The 26379-nt window shown below is 39.0% G+C and overlaps 1 protein-coding gene across 5 annotated transcripts in view; it reads left to right on the top strand.

Moving 5' to 3' along the window:
* The window catches only part of IGF2BP3 (insulin like growth factor 2 mRNA binding protein 3), a 146190-nt gene that overhangs the window by 28818 nt on the left and 90993 nt on the right, over positions 1–26379 (top strand). For all 5 annotated transcript variants that reach the window (XM_058527209.1, XM_058527205.1, XM_058527214.1 and 2 more), the window contains one exon: positions 10802–10850. In XM_058527209.1, the coding sequence (XP_058383192.1) occupies positions 10802–10850 (49 nt within the window). The remainder of the gene's footprint in view (positions 1–10801; positions 10851–26379) is intronic.

Raw genomic sequence — 26379 nt, 5'->3', positions numbered from 1 at the left:
ACTGGCTTCATTCTTCAGATTCTCAGGTAGTAGAATTACTTTAGTTTCTAAAGTTGATGACAAAGTGATATAACTTCATAATGATCAATTACAACTTTCCCACTTAAAAAAAACAAATCTAAGGATTTGCCTTGGATAAGGACCACATCCAGTTAGCATTAATGTGAAATAAAAGGCGTTGATGTAGAGATACCCGTATATTCAAAATATAAGACTTTAAAAAGTTTAGTTATCTTAAAATGCTTCTTGCAGGTACATTTCACTTAGTGATGGTGACTTGTATTTGGAAAATAAGTATTCTGCATAAAACTTTGTTGATTCTGAAATTTCCTTGACAAAGAGAAATAAAATTTATTCAGTTATCTTTGCCTTTGAGTGTCAAGTATGCTAAGTTTTATATCAGCTCTTTCCAGTTGAAAGATGTGAGCTATATATATATATGTAACTTTAACTTTTCTAGTAGCCATGGTAAGAAGTAAAAAGGAACAGGTGAAATTAATATTTTATGCAGCCCAATTTATCTAAAATTTTAATCCTTTTAACAAGTGATGAGTTTAAAAAGTTATTGAGAAATTTTATATTTTTTTGTACTAAATCTTCAAAATCTGTTATATATCTCACACTCATAGAACAATTCAATTTGGACTGGACTAGTCACATTTCAAGGGCTTAGTGGCCGCATGTGATTTACAGCTTTTAAAATCACTTGTTAAAAATATGATGAGTCTTGCTGGAAAAAAATGTAATGGTATTTATAAAATTAGCTTAACTGTGGAAAATATGGGAATGATTAATTTTCAGTGTGACTCAAACATATTAGAGGTTTTGTATCCAAGTACTTTATTCCCTTGTGACCACCCTAATTTTCAAGGAAGATATGTATAATTTGCTATATTGTGTTAATGGTATACTTTTGAAAGAGCTACGCTTTTGAGTCATCCAGACAGTGAGACTTTTATTTAAGTAGTAACTGTCCCTGATGTTCAGCTGCATGGGTTTCTGTAGTTGGTTGAAATACTGGTGGTGACTTTTTTCTTTAAAGGTGCATTTTCAGATTGTCTCAGTGTGAAGACTACAGAAATCTTTGGTCGTTCAGGAACTGAGGATCAGTTTGTGCCCTATTTCTTCAACTATTTTTCCAACAGTGTTCTGTCATCTTCCCTTGCACATATCGTAAGGAGAAGTATAAGAAATTTGACTATGTTTCCCCTTGAAGGAACACTTAGTCTCCTACAAGAAAGAGAGATGGCAGTGTGTATATGCAGGCGTTAGTAATAAGAGCAGCACATAGAAGAACATTCAGCCTTTCTTGGACTCTACTGGCCCATACCCCTGGCTTTAATCAAGGTGCCATCCTTAAACTTATGGCTGTCAGACTGTTCTACATGGATAAAGATGCTAAGGTGTGCTTTAACTTTAAAAGATAAATTACCTGTTGTAGTTAAGGGGATTAAAACATGGATGTTGTTCCCATGGAGATCTGGGAGCTGGGAGATGATGGAAGAATCACCTTAGATTCTCACTTAGAACTGGAAGGTTAAGAGACTTGTTCCTTTATTCCTTGTTTAAGCAATGTTAGGTAATTGCCCGTTATAAGTCAGGCAATCTGCTAAGCACTGGCATATATAATAGTGAATAAGATAGAAATAATTTTGCCCTCATGGGACTTGCCCTGTTAAATTGACCTCAGTGGTCACCAAACTTAAGTGTGTGTGAAACCACATCCCCCCCCCAGCCCCCCGCCAAGATTCTGATTTATTAAGTCTGCACTGGGGCCCTGGAATCTTTAAGTAAGCCCTCCTGGCAATTCCAGTGTGGATGGTCCTTAGACCACACTTGGAATGACGTCTCTACCTGTACAGTTGAGGGAACAGCATCATTTGTCTTTTCCTTTCCTGCGTCCAGTGTTCAATTCACTAGCATCTGGCATCTCCTTTAACTGTTGCAGCAAATATGCTTTTCTTCACAGTACTTGCGGCCTCCTGTCAATCCAATACATGGGATTCAGTCTTTCACAGAGGATCTTAACCTGAGGTCTACCTAATTTACTCCTAAATCTCTATGTTGCTCCCTCCTTCGCATTTTTACTGACACTTCTTTTAAGACTGTCCTAAACTTATAACTGTACACAACTATGCAGTGGGGCTTTGGCGAGGGAGAAAAGAAAAGGAGGAAGATTGCCGACAGATGTTAGCGAAGGGCAAAAAAAAAATGTCTGATTTCTTCAGCTAGACTGTAATATCTTTGGGGGAGATCTTGGGAGAGAGAGAAAACTGATGTTACAGAGCTAATTTGAACTGTTGGAACCTATGTGACTGATTTCTCTTGCTTCATTCTATATTATACCATACGTTGGAAATAATAGCTTATTTCCCCCTTAACAATTAGTAAAGTTTACTTTATAAGATGCAAAAGCAAAAGGAAATTGAAAACTGCCCATGATTCTACCAGCCAGAGTCCATCTTCATGGTTAGTATTTTGGTGCCATACTTCTCCTTTTATTTTTATTCGTGTGTGTGTGTACATATACACCAATTTTTTTTTCCTGCTTGGAGACATTCTTCTGCTCATTGTGGTAAAATGTGCGTTTTATTTATTTTTTGTGTGTGTGAGGGAGATTAACCTTGAGCTAACATTTATTGCCAATCCTCCTCTTTTTTGCTGAGAAAGATTGGCCCTGGGCTAACATCTGTGCCCATCTTCCTCTGCTTTATATGGGATGCCAACACAGCGTGGCTTGATAAGTGGTGCATTAAGTCCGTACCCAGGATCCGAACCTGTGGAACCGGACTGCTGAAGTGGAGCATGTGAACTTAACCATTACGCCACTGGGCCGGCCCCCTAAAATACGCATTTTTAAATGATTTTAAATTCCCTGTTCACATTCCCTGTTTTGTTTTTGTAATGTGCTTTTTTCAATGAACAATGTCATGAACATATGTCCTCATTAAATATTCTTATGTATACTGTCTCCGTGATATTGCATTGTATATAATGTAATTTATTTAGCTAATCCCTTTTAGCTGGACTTATAGGTTCTTCCTAGTTTTTCCTATTTATAAGCTTAAAGGTAAGTTTTTGAGCATGTTAACGCTTTTCCTTAGGAAATCACATAAAAGAATCCTTGAGTTAGAGGCTGCACCTCTAGTCAGGATATAAGAGACTGCCAAGTCAGTGCTGAGGCAAGGTTATGCCAGTTGACACTCTTCACCAGCAATGTGTATTAAACTTTTTAAAAATTGAGGTTGACCTTTTAAAGAGCTAATTATTTTTTTATTGATGTCTTAATAGTTTATAACATTGTGAAATTTTAGTTGTACATTATTGTTTGTCAGTCACGGTATAAATGCCTCCCTTCACCCCTTGTGCTCACCCCCCAACCTCCTTGCCCCTGGTAACCACCAAACAGTTCTCTTTGTCCATGTGTTGGTTTATATTCCACATATGAGTGAAATCATGTGGTGTTTGTCTTTCTGTCCAGGTCCATCCATGTTGTTGCAAATGGGACAGTTTTGTAAAGAGCTAATTCTTAACTGTATAAAACCAGAAAATATAGATATAATTGTAATATTGAGGATTGTAATTCATACAAGTAATTAGCAATATTGAATTGGGCCAGGTTGAACAAATTCCTCTTTGGGCATAGATTAAGTTGGTTGGGCACAGGTGGAATGAAAATCTGCGGTCAGTAGAGTATGCCCCCACATGGCAAATCGAAGAGGCCATGCTATACCACTCTGAGCTCGGAGCTTCTTATTTGCATGTGGACCACAAATGTGGACCATGTGACCCAGTTCTTTGCATCAGAAAACAGGACAAAGAGGAATGTGTTACAAGTTAGACTTGGTTGTCTCTTCCTCTCTTCAGCTGATGTTAGCGTTAGATCATGATCTGAGTCTCAGCCTCTTTACCTATGAAGTGAGAAAGCCGTGATTCCCGCTTGATCTGCATAAGCGTTGGTAGAAAGAACCTTTTGGGAGAAATAAGATAAAATGTACATTCAGGATTTGCAAGTAGTTTGGACGAAAGATTGCAAGTCTAATACATTTTCATGGTTTTTCATTAGGGCTTAGCATGAAATGACTGGCTTTACGGTGCCTCAAGTGCCTGGATGCCTGTGTAGACAATTTTCATAATATCTTGAGGCAGCTGAGTTAGCTGAGTTTTCAGCACAGTCGCCTTCGTTTCTTGGTATTAATATGTAACTGTCTATTTAACGTCAATATTGAGTCTTGATATGTTAATTATGATTGTATAGTTTAAAACTGTGGGGTAAAGTGAAAATTTTTCTTGGGATTGGCATATTTTGACCTTTTAGGTTTAACAAGCCACCTGTAATTTTTCTGAATTTATTTGATGTGGTTACATTATTGGTTGGATTTAAGTGAAATCAGTAAGATTGCATATAGTGTAGTTAAGAGAATAGACTCTGGAGCCAGAAAGCCCAGAGGTGAATTCTCACCCTATCACACAGTTAGTAGTGTGTCCCAAGTGTACCTTAGACAAGTTGAACTTTTGCTTTTGTTTCCTAGTCTATAAAATGCTGACTCTGAGGGTTAAATGAGGTAATAGACATTGTCTTTGGCAGTTCAGTTTGCTATAGCAAATACCGTAGACTGCATGGCTTAAACAACAGACATTTACTTCTTACAGTTCTGGAGGCTGGGGAGTCCAAGATCGAGGTGCAGGCAGATTCGTTCAGTTCTTGGTGACGGCCCTCTTCCTGGCTTGCAGACAGATGCCTTCTTGCTGTGGGCTTACATGGCCTTTCCTCATTGTGAGCCAGTGAAAAGAGTGCTGGTCTCCTCTTATAAAGGCAGGAACACCATTATTCGGACTCCACCCTTATGACCTCATTTTAGCCTAATTATTTCCTGAAGGTCCTACCTCCTAATGGTCACACTGGGGCTTAGGGCTGCAACATATGAATTTGGGGGGGCAATACAAACATTCAGTCCATAACAGACATAAAGCATTTCCTAGTTTATATTCTTACATCTGTTGTCAAACTTTACAGTGGAAGAAAAAAATGCAAATATTAAAGACTTTTGGCAAAGACCTAGTAATCTAAAATTTGAATTGGAAAGAATCAGCTTGAAACATGGTTTCTCTTTCAAACAAAATGTATATTTTCTAGCTCTGGCCTAGGAGCAATGGCCAACCCAATGACAATTAGCACCCTAATGACCAGATTGTGTCTCTGTATTATTCCTGACTAAGAGGGACCGGCACGCCATGTAAACAAGGCTGGTTGCAGATGGGGGCAGGAAGTGAACAAGTTGAACCTGGATTGTCATTCATAAAAGAAGGCAAAAGGGCTGTCGAAGATTACTGGAGTCATGTCAAAAGATGCACGAATCAACGTGAAGAGGCTTCCATTGACTGGCGAAAGATGAGGCAATTTGATCATCAAAAAATTAATACAATGGATTGATACACTCAATATCTATGAATCCATGAATTTATAATGATATGGGGAGGGAAAACGTTTGGTCATCTTTGGACAATGCCAGGACACCAACTCATTATTCTGAAAACTTTGAAATGATGATGTCTTTGAGCTGCTCTGGAAGAAGACATTGAGATGAGGATTTTCATGAAGCTGATTTATTTTGCAGATGATCACAAGAATCAAGAGTGAAGGAATGGGGACAGTGAAATGAGTTAGGAAAAGCCAATGGAGAGTACTTTATTGATGTTGCCGTAAGGAAATGGGATCTTAGAGAAATGGACAGAATACCTCCTAGCCAGAAGACTGGGGCATTTATCTACTGGCTCCCACTCCCTTCCCTGTAAATTGTGGATTGTCTTAAGAATTTCATCTCTCCTCTGATTCTGGGCTGCTCCTGTACTTTTCTGAGGCTTTGGAGAAAACTCTGAGGAAAAACAGAGATGCCTAAGGTGTGCTTAGGGGTGGAAGGAGGTGGGACAACTTCAGTGTGCATTGGACTGTCCACCATAGCTGTGGATGAAATCAAAGGTGAGTGAGGGGATGTGATAAGGGGCACAAAACCATCTGTTGTAGAAGGGAAAGAAGCAAGTATTTAGCCTGCCTTCACTGTGCTTACTGTGCTTCAGGGTATCCAAATATTTGATAAGGGAATGTTCTTTGTGGAAGAACTCCAGCTAATTAAAAAAATACAGAAGGCATGATAGAATGAGAAATCAATTTTCACCCTTGAAATAATAGATTTAGGCAGTGATCATTAGGGGTTGTAACATCACAGGAAGACAACCAGAAATACCCTATCTCCTCATGAAAGTACCAAACACCCCCTGTGAAATATTTTTGTCTCCCCTCAAACAAATAAGCAACAAAAACAAAAAACAAATCGAATCTTCATAGCTAATGCCTCTTTCATTGGGGACAGGGGAACATGTTAAACACCACTACAGGGGTGTAATTAGCAAAATCCAGGCAGTGAGAAACTAGTGGACAAATAACAGGTTTGGGTTTTTTTTTTTCCTTATAAGTTGCAAGAAAAAAAGGGAAACGTAGAGGTCATAATCAAATGCACTACTGTATGGCCTTTTTTGGATACTGATTGAACAAACTGTTAAATTTTTAATTGGGGAAATTTGAACTCTGATTAGATATTTAGTATAAAGTTTTTGTTCATTTTTAAAGACTGATAATAGTATTTTGTCTATTTAAAGAGATACTAATACTTATAAATGGCATGAAAATGACATTTGGGATGATGGTTACATTCTGGGAGGCAGGCATTTGGGATGGGGGAGGAGCATAAATAGCTTTAGTTGTCTGGTTCTAATTATTTGGTGAGGTTGTATATGGATGTTTTATGCTTTATAATATAAAAATTTCACACATCATTGTATATAAAATTCAACATAGTAAACAATTATTTAAAATGACATAAACAAGATATAATGGATAAAGTCCAAAATGAGTAATCATACAGGATTTCTGATTTGGACCACCAAATAAATGGCAAGAAAACCAAAGGGAAACTCTTGTATCAAATAGACCTGAGAGATGTCAAACTCTACACGTGTGCATCTTGTTGGGATCTTGATGTGAACAAATCAACTGTAAAAAGATACTTATTAGGCAATTAGAAATAAACAGAGTAGATATCTGATATCAAGGAACTTTTATTAATCACTTTTAGGAGCAATAATGGTGTTGTGACGTTTAAACAAAAAAGATCCTTATCTTATAACTATTTACTGATGTACTTCAGCATGACAGGCCATGTGAGTGGGACTCGGTACAGGTGTGAGTATAGATAAGATCAGGTGATCACACTTGATAATTGAAGCTGGTATGGACATATGGACGTGGATTATATTAGTTTTTCTAGTGTAGTGTCAATTTGAAAATTTCTATAAATCAACATAAATCAGTTTCATTGATTACTAAAGATCTTGAAGATGCCCTTTGGCATCTATATGAGCCTCTCTATTGGCTCTTTATCCTGTAATTAAACCTGTAAGTTAAATTGCTGTTAATAACTATTACTGAATTTTTGTAGTCACTAATATTTCATGCACAGTAGGCATTTTTTAAAGGTTTTTATCTGTTAGCCTGAGAAATTAAAATAAGCTTTACCCCATTTTTCCTTCTGGGGGAAAACCCTTAAATTCTATGATTAACTTATAAATAGATTGTGTTGAAATCTTTTAAAAAAGCACAAGTAAGGGGCCGGCCCGGTGGCGCAAGTGGTTAAGTGTGCGCGCTCCGCTGCGGCGGCCCGGGGTTCGCTGGTTCGGATCCCGGGCGCGCACCGACGCCCTGCTTGGTAAGCCATGCTGTGGTGGCGTCCCATATAAAGTGGAGGAAGATGGGCATCGATGTTAGCCCAGGGCCGTCTTCCTCAGCAAAAAAAAAAAAAAGAGGAGGATTGGTGGATGTTAGCTCAGGGCTGATCTCCAAACAAACAAACAAAAAAAGCACAAGTAATTAAATTAGTATTTTCCTGGTTTTTGTTCTCAAACGTAATTGTGACAGTTGTTTTTCTCACTCCTTTTATAAGCTGTAAGAAAATCATTGGAAATGTTAGTGGTTTCCAGAATGCAGATCTGTGAGTCTTGTGTTTTTCTTCTCCTTCTATAGATTGTAACAAATTTTAATTTATTTATCAGTTGAGTGCTTATCGGGTGCCAAGCACTATTCCAGGCTCTGAATGCAACAGTGAATGAGACAACCTAACTAGTCCCTGCGGTTAATGGAGTGTGATCGTGTTACGGTTTAGGTGTGTTTTAGGAAGTGAAACACCAACTTATTTTGCTGATAGTTAAATTGAACTCTAGTGATTTGGTAATCATATGGTAGAAACAAATATCAATATCTACTTTCTTGATTCTTAAGTGTATGGAATCAAACCTAAATATAACCTAATTCTAAAAGCTCATTTGGGAGCTGGGAGCTCAGAGAATCAGGTGATAGTGTTTTAATTGTGTACAGCTAACTTGAGAAGCACAGCTGGGAGGGGTAGATTTTCTCAAGTACTTTCCAGGTCAGAAGTTTGTGTTTATGTGCCAGATGATTAGAATTCATGCCTTTGCTTGGTCCCTTTTGATGTTGAGCCTTTTGGCTCTTGTCCTGATAAGAGTGGAGCATGGGGTTTGGAGCCGGAGGAGAAACTGCAGAGTTAAGATGAGTTACTGGTTAAGTGGGGAAGAATAATTCTAGAAGTCAGAACACTAACTGTATGAAAATAATCCTGATGTTTGTTTAAAATGAAACTTGAGAGAATCAGATAATGAACACTAGACAGCCATTTAAGGGAAATAATTATTCTGGAGTAACTTCAAATAAGTAAATGGGTGTTGGATGTGTTGGGAAAACATGGCTAATGGGGTACTTTTAATGTACAAAAGATGGTATCCTATTTAAAGAATTTCTTGGAAGCCCAGTGAAGTGGGCTATTTGTTTTTGTAACGTGAATAACCACCTGCTAGTTGACCTGAACTTGGTACATACCCTTATATGTGTACTTTTGGGAAAAGTTTTTGGTAATATATATACACCCAGAAAAATGAGTTCAGTGGGGATGAAGACTTAGTTTAACATTGTGCTGCTAATTCTTACTGTGTCAGATGCTCGACTAAAACAGATTACTTGTACTTGCATATATGTAGTAAGTAATTCTTCCTTGGTTACACAGGGTAAATATTTATACAGTGTTAAGTAACTTTTCTGCTAACTAAAGCAATATATAGCAATTTTGAAATCTGTGTATTAGAAATCTTTTTATTAGGGTGTATTTTTAAAGGCTTTTATAGAAAATATAAAACTTATACAAAAGCAGAGAGGTAGTACCTGTCTTGCAGCTTTAGCAGTTACCAGCACATGAGTTACATATTTTGAAACAAATCTCAGACTAGCATGGCATGTGTAAATTCTGAGACTAGATGGTTGAAAATTTTTTTCTTAAATTGACATTCTCTCACCATCTCTTTCATTTATTGCTCCTGATAATTGTGCTTTGTTTTATTGTCTCATAAAAATAATGTAAAAATTCTTCCTTCCTCCTCCATTTTATGATTACAAACAGGATGTGCCTGAGTTTGGTTAATCTACTTGTTTTTAGAGTTCTCTAAAGGATAGGCATTATCCGTGGCATTTATTTGTTCTCATGCTTTGGAGGGAATGGAAGAGACAAAAGACTAGGTTCTGAATCTAGTCTAAGCTGGTGTTTGCTGTGGTACTTCAAAATAAGTGGATTATTTGACCTGGAAAGGGAAAATAACTGTAGTTCTAATTCTAGAAGTTAATTATTTCACTTGAGATGTCAAGCCCAATTGCTAGTCTTTTTTTTTTTTTTTTTAAATAGCTGACTATAAATCCCTTTCTCTTCTAAGGGGGTGACTGATGTGTGGCATCCATAGTACAATCTCACATAATTAATGTCTCTTCCTTTCTTCCTCCCTCCTTCTGACAGTGTTGAGGAAAGGGTAGAAGAAGAGGGGATATATATTATTATATAAAATATATATTGTATATAATATACGTATGTATGTGGGCAGTTGAACTAAGGTGGGGAATTTTTAATGTTTTCTGTACCATGGACTCCTTTGGCAGCCTGAAACATGGACCCCTTAGGGTGTTTTCAAATGCATAAAATAAAATACGTAGGATTATAGAGGAAATTAATCACTTTGAAATACAGTTAGCAAAATGTTAAAACTCGTAGTAATATGTACATTGTAACATAATAAGTAACAAGTTCTAGCAACATATCTAAATTTCACAGTAATGAGTATAGATGATATTTAAAGATCTGCAACAGCTTATGTGATATGAAAATATTTGATTTATATTGATATCAAAATTACAAGTAGTGTAATTCTACTGTGGTTTAATGCCAACATTTATAATTGAGTTTCATTTAGGGGATAGTGAAAATGAATATTGATTTCCCCCCCGACCCCCAATTCTGTCCATGGACCCTTTGGCTGTGATCTCAGATTAAGAATGTCTGGACTAGGCTTTGTTTGTGTCCTGGGATGCTTAATTTGAGGCTAAAGAGTTTGAACTTACAATATAGTCACCAGGTGAAATATTTTTCAAGCATTATGTCTACCAATTTTAATGGCTTTTAAAATAAGTCATAACAATCCAGTGATGCTGGATCTGCAAATGGTCTCAATATGCATCCTGTGATTAACTTTGTCTCCTTTTTCCTTCTTGGGCTGCATTTTTAAATTATATATTGGTTTGTAGTTAATATAAAATTAATATTTTAAGTATTTTCTAAATATCCATATTGGCTATTAATGCCTTTGCTTCTATATGTTTTTTTTTCTTTTAAAAAACATTTTAATTCTTCTGCAGGATTCGGAAACTTCAGATACGAAATATCCCGCCTCACTTACAGTGGGAGGTAAGAATTTCTATATTTAAAATTAAGATTTCAGTATCTAAGCCTATTGTTAGTTTTTCCAGAGGGTTTTGCCTTCTCCTGACTCTTGGATGTGCTGGAACACAAAATCCTTCTCTCTCATGGTCTGTGTCTTTTTGTGGGCTTTTCTTTGTAAGGGCACACTATATCTTTTGAAAATCTGCTCTTTGAGATACTTAAAAAAAAATTTGAAATAGGTTCTTGGGTAACTGAGTTATCTTCCTCATTCAGTCCCATCCCATTCAACAGAATCTTGTTTGAGATCTTTCTGATGAGTTTGTCAATTGTATTTAAATATGAAGTTCCCTCCTTGGCAAATTTTTTGAAAGACAAATACCTTTTACTTATGCTTTATTTTAAAATGTTACTCTGCTTTCTTTTGCTCAGATGGTGGCACTGTAATGCTTGTGTATAAACACAAACTATTTAGCACAATTGAATAGCCTGTGTCAACAATTTCCAAAGCATGATAATGATGTCATGGTGAGAATTTGAGACACAAGTAGTTGAAGAGAGAAAAGAAAATGTATGTTGACTCTTCCAGATGATGGAACCTGAAAGTTCTTATAACCTACCTTGGAGAAGGTAGTGCAGGAAAAACTGCTCAGCTTTTATGTATTTTTAATATAAAAATCAAGAGAACTAGCTTTGTGTGTTTTACGTTAGTTTTCTAAAATGACATTTGATGAGTCACTAAACCAGAACCTTCATCAAAATGCAAAGTATGGTTAAAAGGTTTCTTTGGTGGCGAGTTGAGGGAAGTTGGTCTGAGGTCTGATTCTCCAAGGTCCCACTTGTTTAACAAATTATTTATGCTCAGAATATTTATGCTCAGAACAATATTATTGAATTTAATCTTTGCAGGAGGTTCTATGGTATATGCTGAATATTTTTCAAGTTATATAGCGTATAAAAAAGTGTTTTTGTAGATGGAAACAGTGAGTTATAAGATTAAATTCAATGACTTTTCTGTTTTATTTTTTAACTTTTTTGTGAGGAAGATCAGCCCTGAGCTAACATCCATGCCAATCCTCGGCTCTTTTTGCTGAGGAAGACCGGCCCTGAGCTAACATCTATTGTCAATCCTCCTCCTTTTTTCCCCTTTTTCTCCCCAAAGCCCCAGTAGATAGTTGTATGTCATAGCTGCACATCCTTCTAGTTGCTGTATGTGGGATGCCGCCTCAGCATGGCCCGACAAGCGGTGTGTTGGTGCGCGCCGGGATCCGAACCCCGGGCCGCCAGTAGCGGAGCGTGCGCACTTAACCGCTAAGCCATGTGGCTGGCCCCTGCACTTTTCTGTTTTAGATTAAAATTTGTTTGGGAATTAGCTTGGATGATAGTTCCCGGAATTAGGTGTTATGGTATCAAGACTACTGGTTTGACCCCCTTATTTTAACATGGGCCATGTTAAATATGATTTTCTGTTTGGGAACTGCATCCAGTGTAATGTAGCTTTCAATGAAATAGTCAAATGTTAGCGCCCCATGTTAAGTAAGTGAATTGTTAGAGTACTGGTAGATCAGCTACAGGCAAGTGGCAGTTTCCTTTTAATTCATTCGTAGTGTCTCTTCAAATTTAAATTGCAATGGCTTCTTAAGCATTGTTTATTGTATTTTTATGGCTTCTCAAGCTTTTAGTTTATTGCATGCTTCTTCATTATGGGTAAAATTTTATCTAATTCGTGAGATTAAATGTATATGTGCCATATCTATCTTTTTCTTACCCTCCCCATAGTCCTTTGAGGTAAGGTGGAGTTGGTGACATTATCTCCATTTTCAGATGGACAGATACGGGCACACAGAATTCAAAGAATTAAGCAAGAACACATACTGAATTGTTAGAAGCTTGGAACTAGACTTTGAAACTCGTGACGTTTCTCCCTTTAAAAAATTTTTAATGATTGTTTGAAATATTGATCAACAAAAACAAATTTATTGAGGGCTTGTCAGGAGTAGGATGAGCTATTGGGAAGTTTCCTTTCCCTGAAGACTTGAATGAATACCTTCTGTTATTTCCTTTTTGAGGAGTCACTTTGTATGACGTTTTATTTGTACACACTGAGTGTGCTGGCTGTCTCGTGCCAAAGCCTTATCGTAGACAGTGATAATTTTGCGCTTATCGGTCTGGACTCCCTTTATAATAGAGAAATTAGACTTTGAATCCATTGATTAATCTCAGAATCACTGAATGTGGAATGACCAGACGTCTTGTGGCTTCTGATTTGATGCAGTAGGAAATACATAGCAACATAGATGAAATATTCTCGTCTAAAAAGTAGAAGTTTGACTGGATTCAACTTCAGTCTAATTTTGAGTTTACAAGAAATATAGAACATAGAGGCAGAAATTAGATGATGCCATGAGGAAACAACTGGCCAAGTCCAGAATATGGGACATTCCACAGGACAAGTGATACTCAACAATGGCATGTTAAAAGGGAAGGAGACTGTTAGGGATTAAGACTTATGAGGATAACAAAAAAGCAAGCATATACCTGCAGTAAGTTATTTGTGAACCGTGTAAATAGTCATCTGAAGCAGCATGAAGTATCTACAAAAGCCTTAGAGTTTTTTGTAGATGGCCTTTGAGGTTAGACTTGGAATTGTATTCCCAGCTCCACTACTTTCTAGTTGTGTGATTTCTGAATAGGTTTTTAAAATTCTCTGAGCCTCATTTTCCTTACTTCTAACATGGGGATGATGATAGTAGCCACCTCATTGGCCTGCTTTGAGCGTTAATAGGATTATGCATGCTAAAGCCCTTAAAATGCTAGGTACACATAAGCGCGCTCTACATTTTAGCAATGATATGAACAACAAATTCATCTCCTCTCAACCTTAAGTTCTTGTGCTTGTCTGGAGCACATAAAACAGTAGGTATTTCATCAGGGGGATTTAATGTGGAGAATTACACGTGTGCTAGAGGGCTGAAAGAGCAAAAAGGGAATCTATAGGCAGTGACTGCAGGGAGCAGCTACCACCCTGAGGGCTGAGGGGGTGGAAAGGGCTCAAAGGGAAGAGGCTGAGGTGACCAGATCTGAGATACTTGGAGGAAAAGTCCTGAGTAGCTGAGACTTGGAGCAAGGGATGCTGGCTGGCTGTGGCTGGCCCCTGGGTTGGTTGGGGGGAGAAGGGAGGTGATGAAGCCGGTTCTGGGAATGCCCCGAGCAGCTAGAGGCGCAAACCCACTGCCGATAGGATGATTCTGATAGGGACAGCTGATAAACACGAAAGAGCGTGTCCCATCTCTTCCGCTCCTGCCTTCTGGTCTCCCTGTAGTGCCTTCGATTGGTGGAAACTAACGGGGAACAGCTGGCAAAGGAGCGATAGCGTGGAGAGTCCCAGCCCCAGCCTCACAAGGTTGAAAGGTGCATTTGGAACTGAGAGCTTAACATCCAGCCAGAGTTCTAACCCAGAAGTGAAAATTCCTCCCGGTTCTGCCAGTCCTTTTGTAAGCCATTTTCTGTGAGGTCATAGAGTCTGGAACCACGGCAACAATGCTATGAGGCATTTTATAAGATCTGTAACTGGATGAATTATCTTTATACCACTGTGATATCTTTTTTTAGTATTTATATTTCTTATTTATATTATCTTTATACCACCATATACTGCCAAATGATACAATGAGATTCCTTTCAAGTTCACGGGGTAGTGCGTTTTGCAGGCTTTGTGTGTCATGCAGGGGTTAAATGTTTTCTGGCCATTTAGTTTTGGGTGGTGATGAAGCACTCATGGACACTGGGCTGGCTAAATGTTTCACTAAAGTGTTTTGGCAGATAAAGATATGGGGAAACTAACTTTTTGAAGGACCTGCTGCTGGAGAATTATATAGATTTTTTTCCTCAAATATCTGGAATGTAGAAGGGAAATAGAAGAAACTGTTTCTTCTCCACCTCCCACCCTCTTGCCTGAGGTACTTGAAGAGTAGATTTTTAGTGTGTCCAGAAGTGGAGGGGCTCCTCTGCAAACTGTCCTGATGGCCGACAGATCTAGATCCTCAGATGCCCCAAGGGACGCAAACGTGTGTGATAAAGATTTGAGGGAGCACCTTCTTGTGTGAACAGCACAGAAATGAGGGAGTGATAGAGCCCCAGAAGAACACTTGACTTTAAATATCTTTAAGAATACTTTTTCTTTCGCCTTACTCAATGTCTTAAATGGGCCCCATTTCCTAAATTTAAGGAGTGTCTTTCTGCAATTAAAAAATAAATTGCCAAGGTCTTAGGAAAGGACTTCTCAAAGAGAGTTTATCCTAATCTTACTGTCTTACTACTACTCTCCAATCAAAATTTCTAATAAGTACTCAAAATGTTAAAAAGGGTACCTTCCCTGAAGGGAAATGTAGGACCCGTTATGTAAATGAAGTGCCTAGAGTAAAGGGCAAGTTAGGGTCTCATTTTGAGGTCAGGTGTAGACAGTAGAATGTTTCCACAGAGTTAAGTGTCTGGGAAAACAGACTGAGCTACAGAGTTAGTATTCTGCATCGTAAGGTTCTGCATGCTGACAGGGTCCTGACATTGCTCATGATTGGAGCAACTTTATTTTCTGAGGCAAAGATTTGAATGTGTGATCTGACAAATACTTAGGGGGGATGCATACTTAAAATTACGATCTTGCTGGAAAATCCAGAATGTATGTTGGCTTTACCTCAAGGTTGGATATCAGATTTTTTTCTGGACTTAATTGAGTGGGGAAGATGAATATCTTGGGAAGAAACTGAAGAGATTTCTGCTGTGTGAGATCCGTTTCTGCCATGTGCATTGTCTAGTGTGATTGAATAAAGGAAGCAGAAGCTGTCTCCTGGCCTAAACATAGGGGAGTAAAGGAGAGTTCTTCATAAATAAAGCATCCTCAAATTGCATCCAGGCTTCTGATGCACTAATGAGTTGTTCTCAGGTTCTTGACATGGAACACAAGTAACCAAAATACTAAAAATGAAAGACCAAAGCTACACGTTGGAAATCGCAATACAAAATATTGTTTGCTTTTTTTCTCAGAGTAGAGTTATCTTTTTTTTCCCCCCAAAGCCCCAGTAGATAGTTGTATGTCATAGTTGTACATCCTTCTAGTTGCTGGATGTGGGACGCGGCCTCAGCATGGCCGGAGAAGTGGTACCTCGGTGCGCGCCCGGGATCCAAACGCGGGCCGCCACCAGCGGAGCGCACGCACTTAACAGCTAAGCCACCGGGCTGGCCCAGAGTAGAGTTATCTTAACGATTTCTCTTTTAAAGTTCTTTTTGGTGTGTCTATATGAGCTTGAAGCAATTTTTGAAAGTAAGTGGACCTTGTAGGAAATCTTAAAAGGCTTTTTTTTTGTAGGGCCATAGGATTGCCTTAACAGAACACTTTCATTAGTGTTTGGCTTGTTAGTTTTGAACCCAGCTCCTGGTAGCCAGTTTGGAGAAAGTTAACTTCTGGGTATTGGGGAATGTTAAAAAGCCCCTGGCTTCTTTTATGATTAAAAGACATTTAGTTATTCTCTGTAACTTGGGGATGGGGAGTGGTGCATTAATAGTAAGATGTAGCGGGGCCAGCCCGGTGGTGTAGCAGTTACGTTTGTGCGCTCTGCTTCAGAGGCCTGGGTTTCACAGGTTCGGATCCTGGGCGTGTACCTACTCACAGCTCATCAAGCCATGCTGAGGCTGGGTCCCACATAGAGCAACTAGAAGGATGTACAACTATGACACACGACTATCTACGGGGGCTCTGGGGAGAAAAAAGGAAGAAAAGAGGAAGATTGGCAACAGATGTTAGCTCAGGGCCAACCTTCCTCAAAAAAAAAAAAAAAAGATACACTGGAGAGAGGCAGAACTTCCCTGTAAACTACACTCAAGTCAGTCACATCCATACTCTCGTAGAAGGGATAAAGTTTTAGAAAGATGCCCCCATTTCAGACCATAATGAAAGACACACACTGATAAGTAAGGTAGAAATCTCAGAAAATGGACATTTTCTTGTGAGATGAGGCAAGTACTACTAACGGAGAAATTATATCATTCACATAACTCTTAGAAGAATGCTTAATGAGGGTGAGTTGTAGAGGTCATAAATTTCCATAAGATTGATAACAGCTTCTTAAAGCTGGTAACATCTTAATGAAGTCTGTTATTTTCTTTCCATATGTACTCTGAGTATAGTAAGCAAGATTGATTACAGAAGACCTCCCTGGCTACACTATTAGGAAGCAGAAATAGCAATATCATTATGCTAGGCTCTGGCAGAAGAAGAGAAACCAAAGGAGTCTTTATTTAGAAAGAAATGAGGAAGTAAGCAAGAAAGTAGTGATGCCGTGTTATCTAGTGGGGGCAGGAATAAACAATAGCATAGCTAATATAAAATAGCTCAAAGAGAGCCCTCACAGTGTTACTGTACAGAATTGGGATTCTCTTGCCTGCTGCACATAAACAGCCAGGGAATTACAGCATCTTTGCTGTAATTCTTTGGGAAAAGAGACTTTGGGAAAAGCCTTTGGAAAAAGAGATCGCGTTTATTCTGCAAGATCGATCTGCAGAGAGGCAGGGGGCATGTGCCCTCAGATCTGTCTTTCCAATTCAGGGGCAAAATTTAAGAGGTTAGGGAGAACAGGCTGGCGTGTGGAAATGCTGTAGGGACAGGTTTTTTTTAAAAAAAATTTTTATTGATGTCATAATAGTTTATAACGTGAAATTTTTTTTTTTTTTAAGATTTTATTTATTTATTTTTCCCCCAAAGCCCCAGTAGATAGTTGTCTGTCATAGCTGCACATCCTTCTAGTTGCTGTATGTGGGACGCGGCCTCAGCATGGCCGGAGAAGCGGTACGTCGGTGCGTGCCCGGGATCCAAACCCAGGCCGCCGGCAGCAGAGTGTGCGCACTTAACCGCTAAGCCACGGGGCTGGCCCAACATTGTGAAATTTTAGTTGTGTACAGTATTGTTTGTGAGTCACTGTGTAAATGTATCCCTTCCCCCCTTATGCCCACCCCCCAACCCCCTTGCCCCTGGTAATCCTCAAACAGTTCTCTCTGTCTGTGTGTTAGTTTATCTTCCACTCATGAGTGAAATCATGCGGTGTTGGTCTTTCTCTCTCTGGCTTATTTCACTTAACATAAGACCCTCCAGGTCCATCTGTGCTGTTGCAAATGGGATGATTTTGTCTTTTTTTATGGCTGAGTAGTATTCCATTGTGTGTGTGTGTGTGTGTGTGTGTGTGTACACACACACCATCTTCTTTATCCAGTCATGTGTCAAGGGACACTTGGGTTGCTTCCATGTCTTGGCTATAGTGAATAATGCTGCAATGCACATAGGGATGCATAAGCCTGTTTGGATTGTTGATTTCAGGTTCGTTGGATAGATACCCAGAAGTGGGATAGCTGGATCATAAGGTATTTCTATTTTTAACTTTTTGAGGAATCTCCATACTGTTTTCCATAGAGGCTGTGCTAGTTTGCATTCCCATCAGCAGTGAATTAGGATTCCCGTTTCTCTGCAACCTCTCCAACATTTGTTGTTTTTTTGTCTTGGTTATTATAGCCATTCTAACAGGTGTAAGGTGATATCTTAGAGTAGTTTTGATTTGCATTTCCCTGATGATTAGTGATGTTGAACATCTTTTCATATGCCTATTGGTCATCTGTATATCTTCCTTGGAAAGGTATCTGTTTGTATCCTCTGCCCATTGTTTGATCGGGTTGTTTGTATTTTTGTTGTTCAGTTGCATGAGTTCTTTATATATTGAGATTAACCGCTTGTTGGATATATGATTTGCAAATGTTTTCTCCCAGCTGGTGGGTTGTCTTTTTATTTTGATCCTGGTTTCATTTGCCTTGTAGAAGCCCTTTAATCTGATGAAGTCCCATGTGTTTATTTTTTCTTTTGTTTCCCTTGCCCAAGTAGACATGGAATTTGAAAAGATCCCTTTATGACTGATGACAAATAGGGTACTGCCTATATTTTCTTCCAGGAGTTTCATAGTTTCAGGTCTCGCCTTCAGGCCTTTGATCCATTTTGAGTTAGTTTTTGTGTATGGCGAAAGGAACTGGTCTACTTTCATTCTTTGCATGTGGCTGTCCAGTTTTCCCAGCACCATTTATTGAAGAGACTTTCCTTTCTCCATTGTATGTTCTTAGCTCCTTTGTCGAAGATTAGCTGTCCGAGGTGTGTGGTTTTATTTCTGGGCTTTCAATTCTGTTTTTGTACCAGTACCATGCTGTTTTGATTACTATGACTTTGTATATGTTTTGAAGTCAGGGATTGTGATGCCTCCAACCTTGTGCTTTTTTTTCAGGATTGGTTTAGCTATTCGGGGCCTTTTGTTGCCTCATATGAATTTTAGGATTCTTTGTTCTATTTCAGTGAAGAATGTCATTGGGATTCTGATTGAGATTGCAATGAATCTGTAGATTGCTTTAGGTAGTATGGACATTTTAACTATGTTTATTCTTCCAATCCATGTGCATGGGATGTTTTTCCATTTCTTTGTCTCTGTCGATTTCTTTCAATAATGTCTTATAGTTTTCATTGTATAGGTCTTTCACTTCCTTGGTTAAATATATTCCTAGATATTTTATTCTTTTTATTGTAAATGTGATTGTCTTTTTGAGTTCTCTTTCTGTTAGTTTGTTATTAGCATATACAAATGCAACTGATTTTTATAGGTTGATTTTGTACCCTGCAACTTTGCTGTAGTTGTTGATTATTTCTAATAGTTTTCCAATGGATTCTTTTTTTTTTTTTTGTGAGGAAGATCAGCCCTGAGCTAACATCCAATGCCAATCCTCTTTTTTTTTTGCTGAGGAAGATTGGCACTGAGCTAACATCCATGCCCATCTTCCTCTACTTTATATGGGATGCCACCACAGCATGGCTTGACAAGCGGTGTGTCAGTGGCGGTGTGTCAGTGCGCACCCAAGATCCGAACCTGTGAACCCTGGGCTGCCGAAGCAGAGCACACGCGCCCAACCACTTGCGCCACTGGGCCTGCCCCCCAATGGATTCTTTAGGGTTTTCTATATATAAAATCATGTCGTCTACAAACAGCGAGAGTTTCACTTCTTCGTTGCCTATTTGTATTCCTTTTTTCCTTTTTCTTGCCCAATGGCTCTGGCCAAAACCTCCAGTACTATGTTGAATAAGAGTGGTGAGAGTGGGCACCCTTGTCTTGTTCCTGTTCTCAGAGGCATGGCTTTCAGTTTTTCCCCATTGAGTATAATGTTGGCTGTGGATTTGTCATATATGGCCTCTATTATGTTGAGGTACTTTCCTTCTATACCCATTTTGTTGAGAGTTTTTATCATAAGTGGATGTTGGATCTTGTCAAATGCTTTCTCTGCATCTATTGAGATGATCATGTTGTTTTTATTCCTTGTTTTGTTAATGTGGTGTATCACATTGATTGATATGCAGATGTTGAACCTGTGTCCTGTGTCCCTGTTATAAATCCCACTTGATCATGGTGTATGATCTTTTTAATGTATTGCTATATTCAGTTTGCCAATCTATGGGTTTTTGCATCTATGTTCATCAGCGGTATTGGCCTGTAGTTTTCCTTCTGTGTATTGTTCTTGTCTGGCTTTGGTATCAGAGTGATGTTGGCTTCGTAGAATGTGTTAGGAAGTGTTCCATCTTCCTCTATTTTTTGGAATAGTTTGAGAAGGATAGGTATTAAATCTTCTTTGAATGTTTGCTAAAACTCTCCAGAGAAGCCATTTGGTCCTGGACTTTAATTTTTTGGGAGGTTTTTGATTGCTGTTTCAATCTCTTTACTTGTGATTTGTCTATTCCTATTCTCTGTTTCTTCTTGATTCAGTTTTGGGAGGTTGTATCAGTGTAAGAATTTATCCATTTCTTCTAGATTGTCCAATTTGTTGGCATATAGTTTTTCATAGTATTTTCTTATAATCCTTTGTATTTCTGTGGTATCTATTGTAATTTCTCCTCTTTCATTTCTAATTTTATTGATTTGAGCCTTCTCTCTTTTTTTCTTAGTGAGTCTGGCTAAGGGTTTGTCAATTTTGTTTATCTTCTCAAAGAACCAGCTCTTAGGTTCATTGATCTTTTCTATTGTTTTTTTGGTTTCAGTTTCATTTATTTCCATTCTTAATTTTTACCATTTCCCTCCTTCTGCTGACTTTAGGCTTTGTTTGTTCTTCTTTTTCTAATTCTGTTAGGCTGTAGTTTAAGGTTCCTTATTTGGGATTTTTCTCATTTATTAAGGTGGGCCTTTATTGCTATGAGTTTCCCCCTCAGGACCCCTTTAGCTGCATCCCATATGAGTTGGTATGGTATATTTTCATTTTCATTTGTCTCCACATATTTTTTGATTTCCCCTTTAATTTCATTAATGACCCATTGGTTGTTCAGCATGTTGTTTAGTCTCCATATCCTTGTCGCTTTCCCAATTTTTTTTCGTGTGGTTGATTTCTAGTTTCATAGCATTATGGTTGGAAAAGATGCTTGTTATGATTTCAATCTTCTTAAATTTATAGAGGCTTGCCTTGTTTCCCAACATATAGTCTATCCTTGAGAATGTCCCATGTGCACTTGAGAAGAATCTCTCATTTGCTGTGTTTGGATGGAGTGCTCTCTATATATCTATTAAGTCTATCTCATCTAGTTTTTCGTTTAAGTCCACTATTTCCTTATTGACTTTCTGTCTGGATGATCTATCCGTTGATGTAAGTGGAGTGTTAAGATCCCCTACTATTATTGTGTTGTTGTTAATATCTCCTTTTAGGTTTGTTAATAGTTGCTTTATGTACTTTGATGCTCCTGTGTTGGGTGCATATATATTTATAAGTGATATATCTTTTTGTGGTGGAGTGTCCCTTTTATCATTATATATTGCCTGGAGGGACAGGTTTTGATTGATGGGTTTCAAGCATTTATGGTAAGGTTTTAAACATTTATGACAGGGTTCTAAACATTTATGATGATGATCTAAACTTTTATGATAGTGTTCTTAACATTTTTGATGAGGTAAGGAAGGAATTTTAACACCAGATCTTCCTGAATGAGGGACCCCTCACTTTTGGTAAGAGTCCGACTTTCGAGTTCTAGTCATGTCCCGGTCCTTGGGTTCCGTGGGAGGGAGGACTTTTGGTTCCGTGGTCATTTCAGGTCAAGATTTCTTCTTCTGTGCATGCTCTGGCTATGTAACTTTGCTGATTTTCTGAAAGACAGTCCTTAATCACTTTGTTGATAAGAGATGGGGTCTGTTCAAATTGGCTCTAAATGGGCCCCTGGCTTACAATTGTAAGCCTTGGATGAATGTGTGCTGAGAATTAGAAGACTGTCTTGGAGACTGAGGGCAGGTGGGATAACTTCCAAGTGAAAAGACTTAGGCAGGGGCCAGCCAATGAAGTCTGTTAAGGTGATGTCCCCAGTCCTTCAAGGCAGGAGCTGTCATTCATTTTCATCTGTTCAAGCGCTGATTCCTGTTTGGTGCTCTGATCAGATACTGTTTGGTCCATGATGGATATGTGAATTAATGCTGAACAGAAATTGGAAGAGACCAAAACATTTTAAGTATAATCAACAATGTAAAGCTAACAATATGAGGTACTTTAAGTTAAGCAGAAAAAAACATCTGTAGAAACAGTGGGGTTGACATTAACCATGAACTGAGCAAGACATTGATGTTAAATATTAGAAATAACCCATTTAAAGGTTGTCTTTTGCAGCAGACATCTTGGAATTGTAAAGTAGTAGATGATTTTCAAACTTTTCTTCAAGGAAGATGGTATGGCAGAAGCCTGGTGTGTGAATATAGATAAAGGTAGAACTATTCAAAGGTGACACAGAACCTTGCCTGCTGGTTCTCTCTTTGGGCCCTGGGGAATCCCTTGGGGAGGTGTGATATTGTGATTTATAATAAGAAATACATGGTTGGTCTTCCTCCATTTCTGGTACAGAGCTCCTAAAACCCTTGGAATTTCCTAAGTGATAAGAGCAGTAAAGGTGTCTTTTGTGATGTTAATGAGGTGACTTTTGGGAAAGCCCTTAAGGACTGGGGGCTGCTATGCCAGAGAAGCAACCATGTGATTAGAGGGTTGGAACTTTCAGTCCCACCTCACTCCCCCACCCCCATCCCGGGGAGGGGAGAGGGGCTGGAGGTCCAATCAGTTGCCAATGGCCAGTGATTTAATCAGTCATGCCTATGCAATGAAGCCTCCATAAAAACCCTAAAGAATGGGATTCAGAGAGCTTCTGGGTTGGTGAACAGGTGGAGATGCAGGGAGAGTGGCACACCTGGAGAGGGAATGGAATCTCTGCACCCTTCCTCATACCTTGCCCTATGCATCTGTTCCATCTGGCTGTTGCTGAGTTATATCCCTTTATAATAAACCAGTGATCTAGTAAGTAAAATGTTTCTGTGAGTTCTGTGAGCCACTCTAGGAAATCAGTCAAAGCCAAGGAGGGGGTTATGGGAACCTCCAATCTATAGCCAGTTGGTCAGAAGCACAGGTGACAACCTGGGCTTGGGCTTGCGACTGACATCTGGGGTGGAGGGGCAGTCTTGTAGGACTGAACTCTTAACCTGTGGAATCAGATGCCAGCTCTGGGTAGACAGTGTCAGAACTGAGTTGAATTGTAGGACACTCAGCTAGTGTCAGAGAACTGCTTGCTGGTGGTGAGGGAAACCACCTCCCTCCACACATTGGAGTTGGATCCAGGAACCTAAAAGAGGAGGTTTTGTGGGACTGTTTGAAAATCACTATGACTTTGAATTTGAGTATGAACAGTTGTTAGATGTAGCTGATCTCCACCAAATAATTTTGAAGGAACGTAATAGGCAATTTGAGAGAACTTGACGCAGATAGGAGATCTTTCTTCACTATGGCCTGAACTCTGAGCACTGGCCAATAAATAACTGACACTTACTGAGCACTTATGTGCTGGGTGCTGAATTAATGTATTTTAATCTTCACAATAGTCCCACGTCCCCACTTTACAGATGAGGCAGCTGAGGTACAGAGAGGTGAAGTAACTTGCCCAGGGTCACGCAGCTGGAAAGTGGTAGAGTTTCTGCTCTTAATCAGGTTACTCAAACAGAAAACTTCCCCCAAAAGGTAAGTTTCTATTTCCTGTAATTATCTTCATTTATTTGCTTTCAACATGCCCCTGAAAGTTTGAAAGTGAACCCAATAGAAACTGAATCCTCCCCAGGTCTGGAGGAAATATGTGGTTATGAATGATGAATGGGCTTGGACAGATTATTTGGGGAAGTTATTGGTAAACTCTTCTGCTTAGAGAACTGTGGACAATACAGTTCTTCATGCATCGTTGCTCTGGGATGGGTCATACTTTGCTTCATTAGAAATGATCTGGTGAAAGATGTACAGGGGAATACCAGAGTTTCCCTATGACTAGCAGATGAGTAGTATATGAGGCAGGTATTTCTGGTCCCAGGCTGCTACCTCCGTGTGTTTACCATGCCCTTGCACTTGATGCCTGGACTTCTGTCCTGTGTTTCCTTAGTTCTTCTGAGACGGTCATCTCAAAGGTCTCCATGCCCTTTATTTAAAGCTTTTATTGTGAAAAATATGGCACATAAAAAAAAAAAAGGCTAGGGGCTGGCCCAGTGGCATAGCGGTTAAGTTTGCGCGCTCTGCTTCGGCAGGGTTCACCGGTTTGGATCCTGGACGTGGACCTACACACCACTCATCAAGCCATGCTGAGGCGATGTCCCCCATAGAGCAACTAGAAGGATGTACAGCTATGACATACAATTATCTACTGGGGCTTCGGGGAGAAAAAAGGAGAAAGATTGGCAACAGATGTTAGCTCAGGGCCAATCTTCCTCAAAAGAAAAAAAAAAGCTAATATAATGACACTCAGTTTCAACCATTATCAACGTATGGTCAGCCAATCTTGTTTATGACTCTGTCCTCTTTACCCTTTCCCAGATTGTTCTGAAGCAAATCCTAGATATCACATCACTTCATTTAGTAAGTACTTGAGTATGTATCTCTAAAAGATAACATCTCTGTATTAGTTTGCTAGGGCTGCCATAACAAAACACCACCAACTGGGTGGCTTAAACAACAGAAACTTGATCTCCCAGTTTTGGAGGCTATCTAAGTCTGGTATCAAGATGTCAGCAGATTTGGTTCCTGCCAAGGGCTGTGAGGGGAGGATTTGCTCGAGGTTCCTTGGTTTGTGGCAGCATAACTCCAATCTTCACGTGATGTTCTTTTTGTGTACGTGTCTGTGTCTAAATTTTTCCTTTTTTTTTTTTTCCTGTGAGGAAGATCAGCCCTGAGCTAACATCCATGCCAATCCTCCTCTTTTTGCTGAGGAAGACTGGCCCTGGGCTAACATCTGTGCCCATCTTCCTCCACTTTATATGGGACACCACCACAGCATGGCCTGACAAGCGGTGCATCAGTGCGTGCCCGGGATACAAACCCAGGCTGCCAGCAGCGGAGCACGCGCACTTAACCGCTACGCGATGGGGCCGGCCCCTCCATTTTATAAGGAGACTAGTTATACTGGATTAGGGCCCAGCTTAATGATCTCATTTTAACTTGATTACCTCTGTACAGACCCTATCTCCAAATTGAGTCATAGTCTGAGATACTGGGAGTTAAGACTTCATCATATGAATTTGGGGGAGGACACAATTCAACCCCAATAATTTTTTAAAATTCACATATTAAATTAATAGTAACTCTCAAATATCTAATCATTCATATTTCCTTGATTATCTCAATTTTCAAAAACTGATTTGAGTCAGGATCCAAACAGATCTTTTTGAAAACATTTAATCAGTAAGTTCCCCTTCTTTTTCTTCTGGGTAGTGTATTTGTTGAAGTTGGTTTATTTGTTCTGTAGAATGTTCCACATTCTTATTTTGCTGAACTACATCCACGTGTGGTCACTTAACACGTTCCTCTGACCCTTGTGGAACTTGAGTTAGACTCAAGTTTTCTTCCGGTTTGTTTGGACAAGACAAAGTAATAAGCGGTTATGTATTCTTCCATTAGGTACATAATATATGTCTCTGTGAAATGGCATTGATCATTGCTTAGATTCATTCTTGTGTGCTTGCAGGATGGTAATAGTCTAATTCTACAATTTCTTTATTAGTTGGGATGCATTCGTAAAGAGGAACTTGTCCTCATTAGCTATTTTATTACCCTGAGGTACAGTTTGTATAAGAGAGGCAGGAAAAATGCTTGATTCTACTTATTTACTACTATATAAATATAGGGGCCTTGGTATCCTACAAGGATGACCAATGAGTCTTTTTTTTAACCAATGAGTTTTTGTGTGTATGATTATGAGCTCAGGAGTTTATAAACATGTTTGGGTTTCAAAATTACTGGAATCATTCTTATTCTACTTATTTACTTATTTATTTAATTTTGGTGAGGAAGAGTGGCCCTGAGCTAACATCTGTTGCCAATCTTCCTCTTTTTGCTGAGGAAGATTGACCCTGAGCTAACATCTGTGCCCATCTTCCTCTATTTTGTATATGGGATGCCACCACAGCAGGGCTTGATGAGCGATGAGTAGGTCCATGTCTGG

This window comes from Diceros bicornis, chromosome 3 (genome assembly GCF_020826845.1).
Source record: "Diceros bicornis minor isolate mBicDic1 chromosome 3, mDicBic1.mat.cur, whole genome shotgun sequence".
Lineage (NCBI taxonomy): Eukaryota > Metazoa > Chordata > Mammalia > Perissodactyla > Rhinocerotidae > Diceros > Diceros bicornis.
The sequence above is the reverse complement of the archived record's forward strand: the minus strand, read 5'-3'. Positions and strand labels throughout refer to the sequence as shown.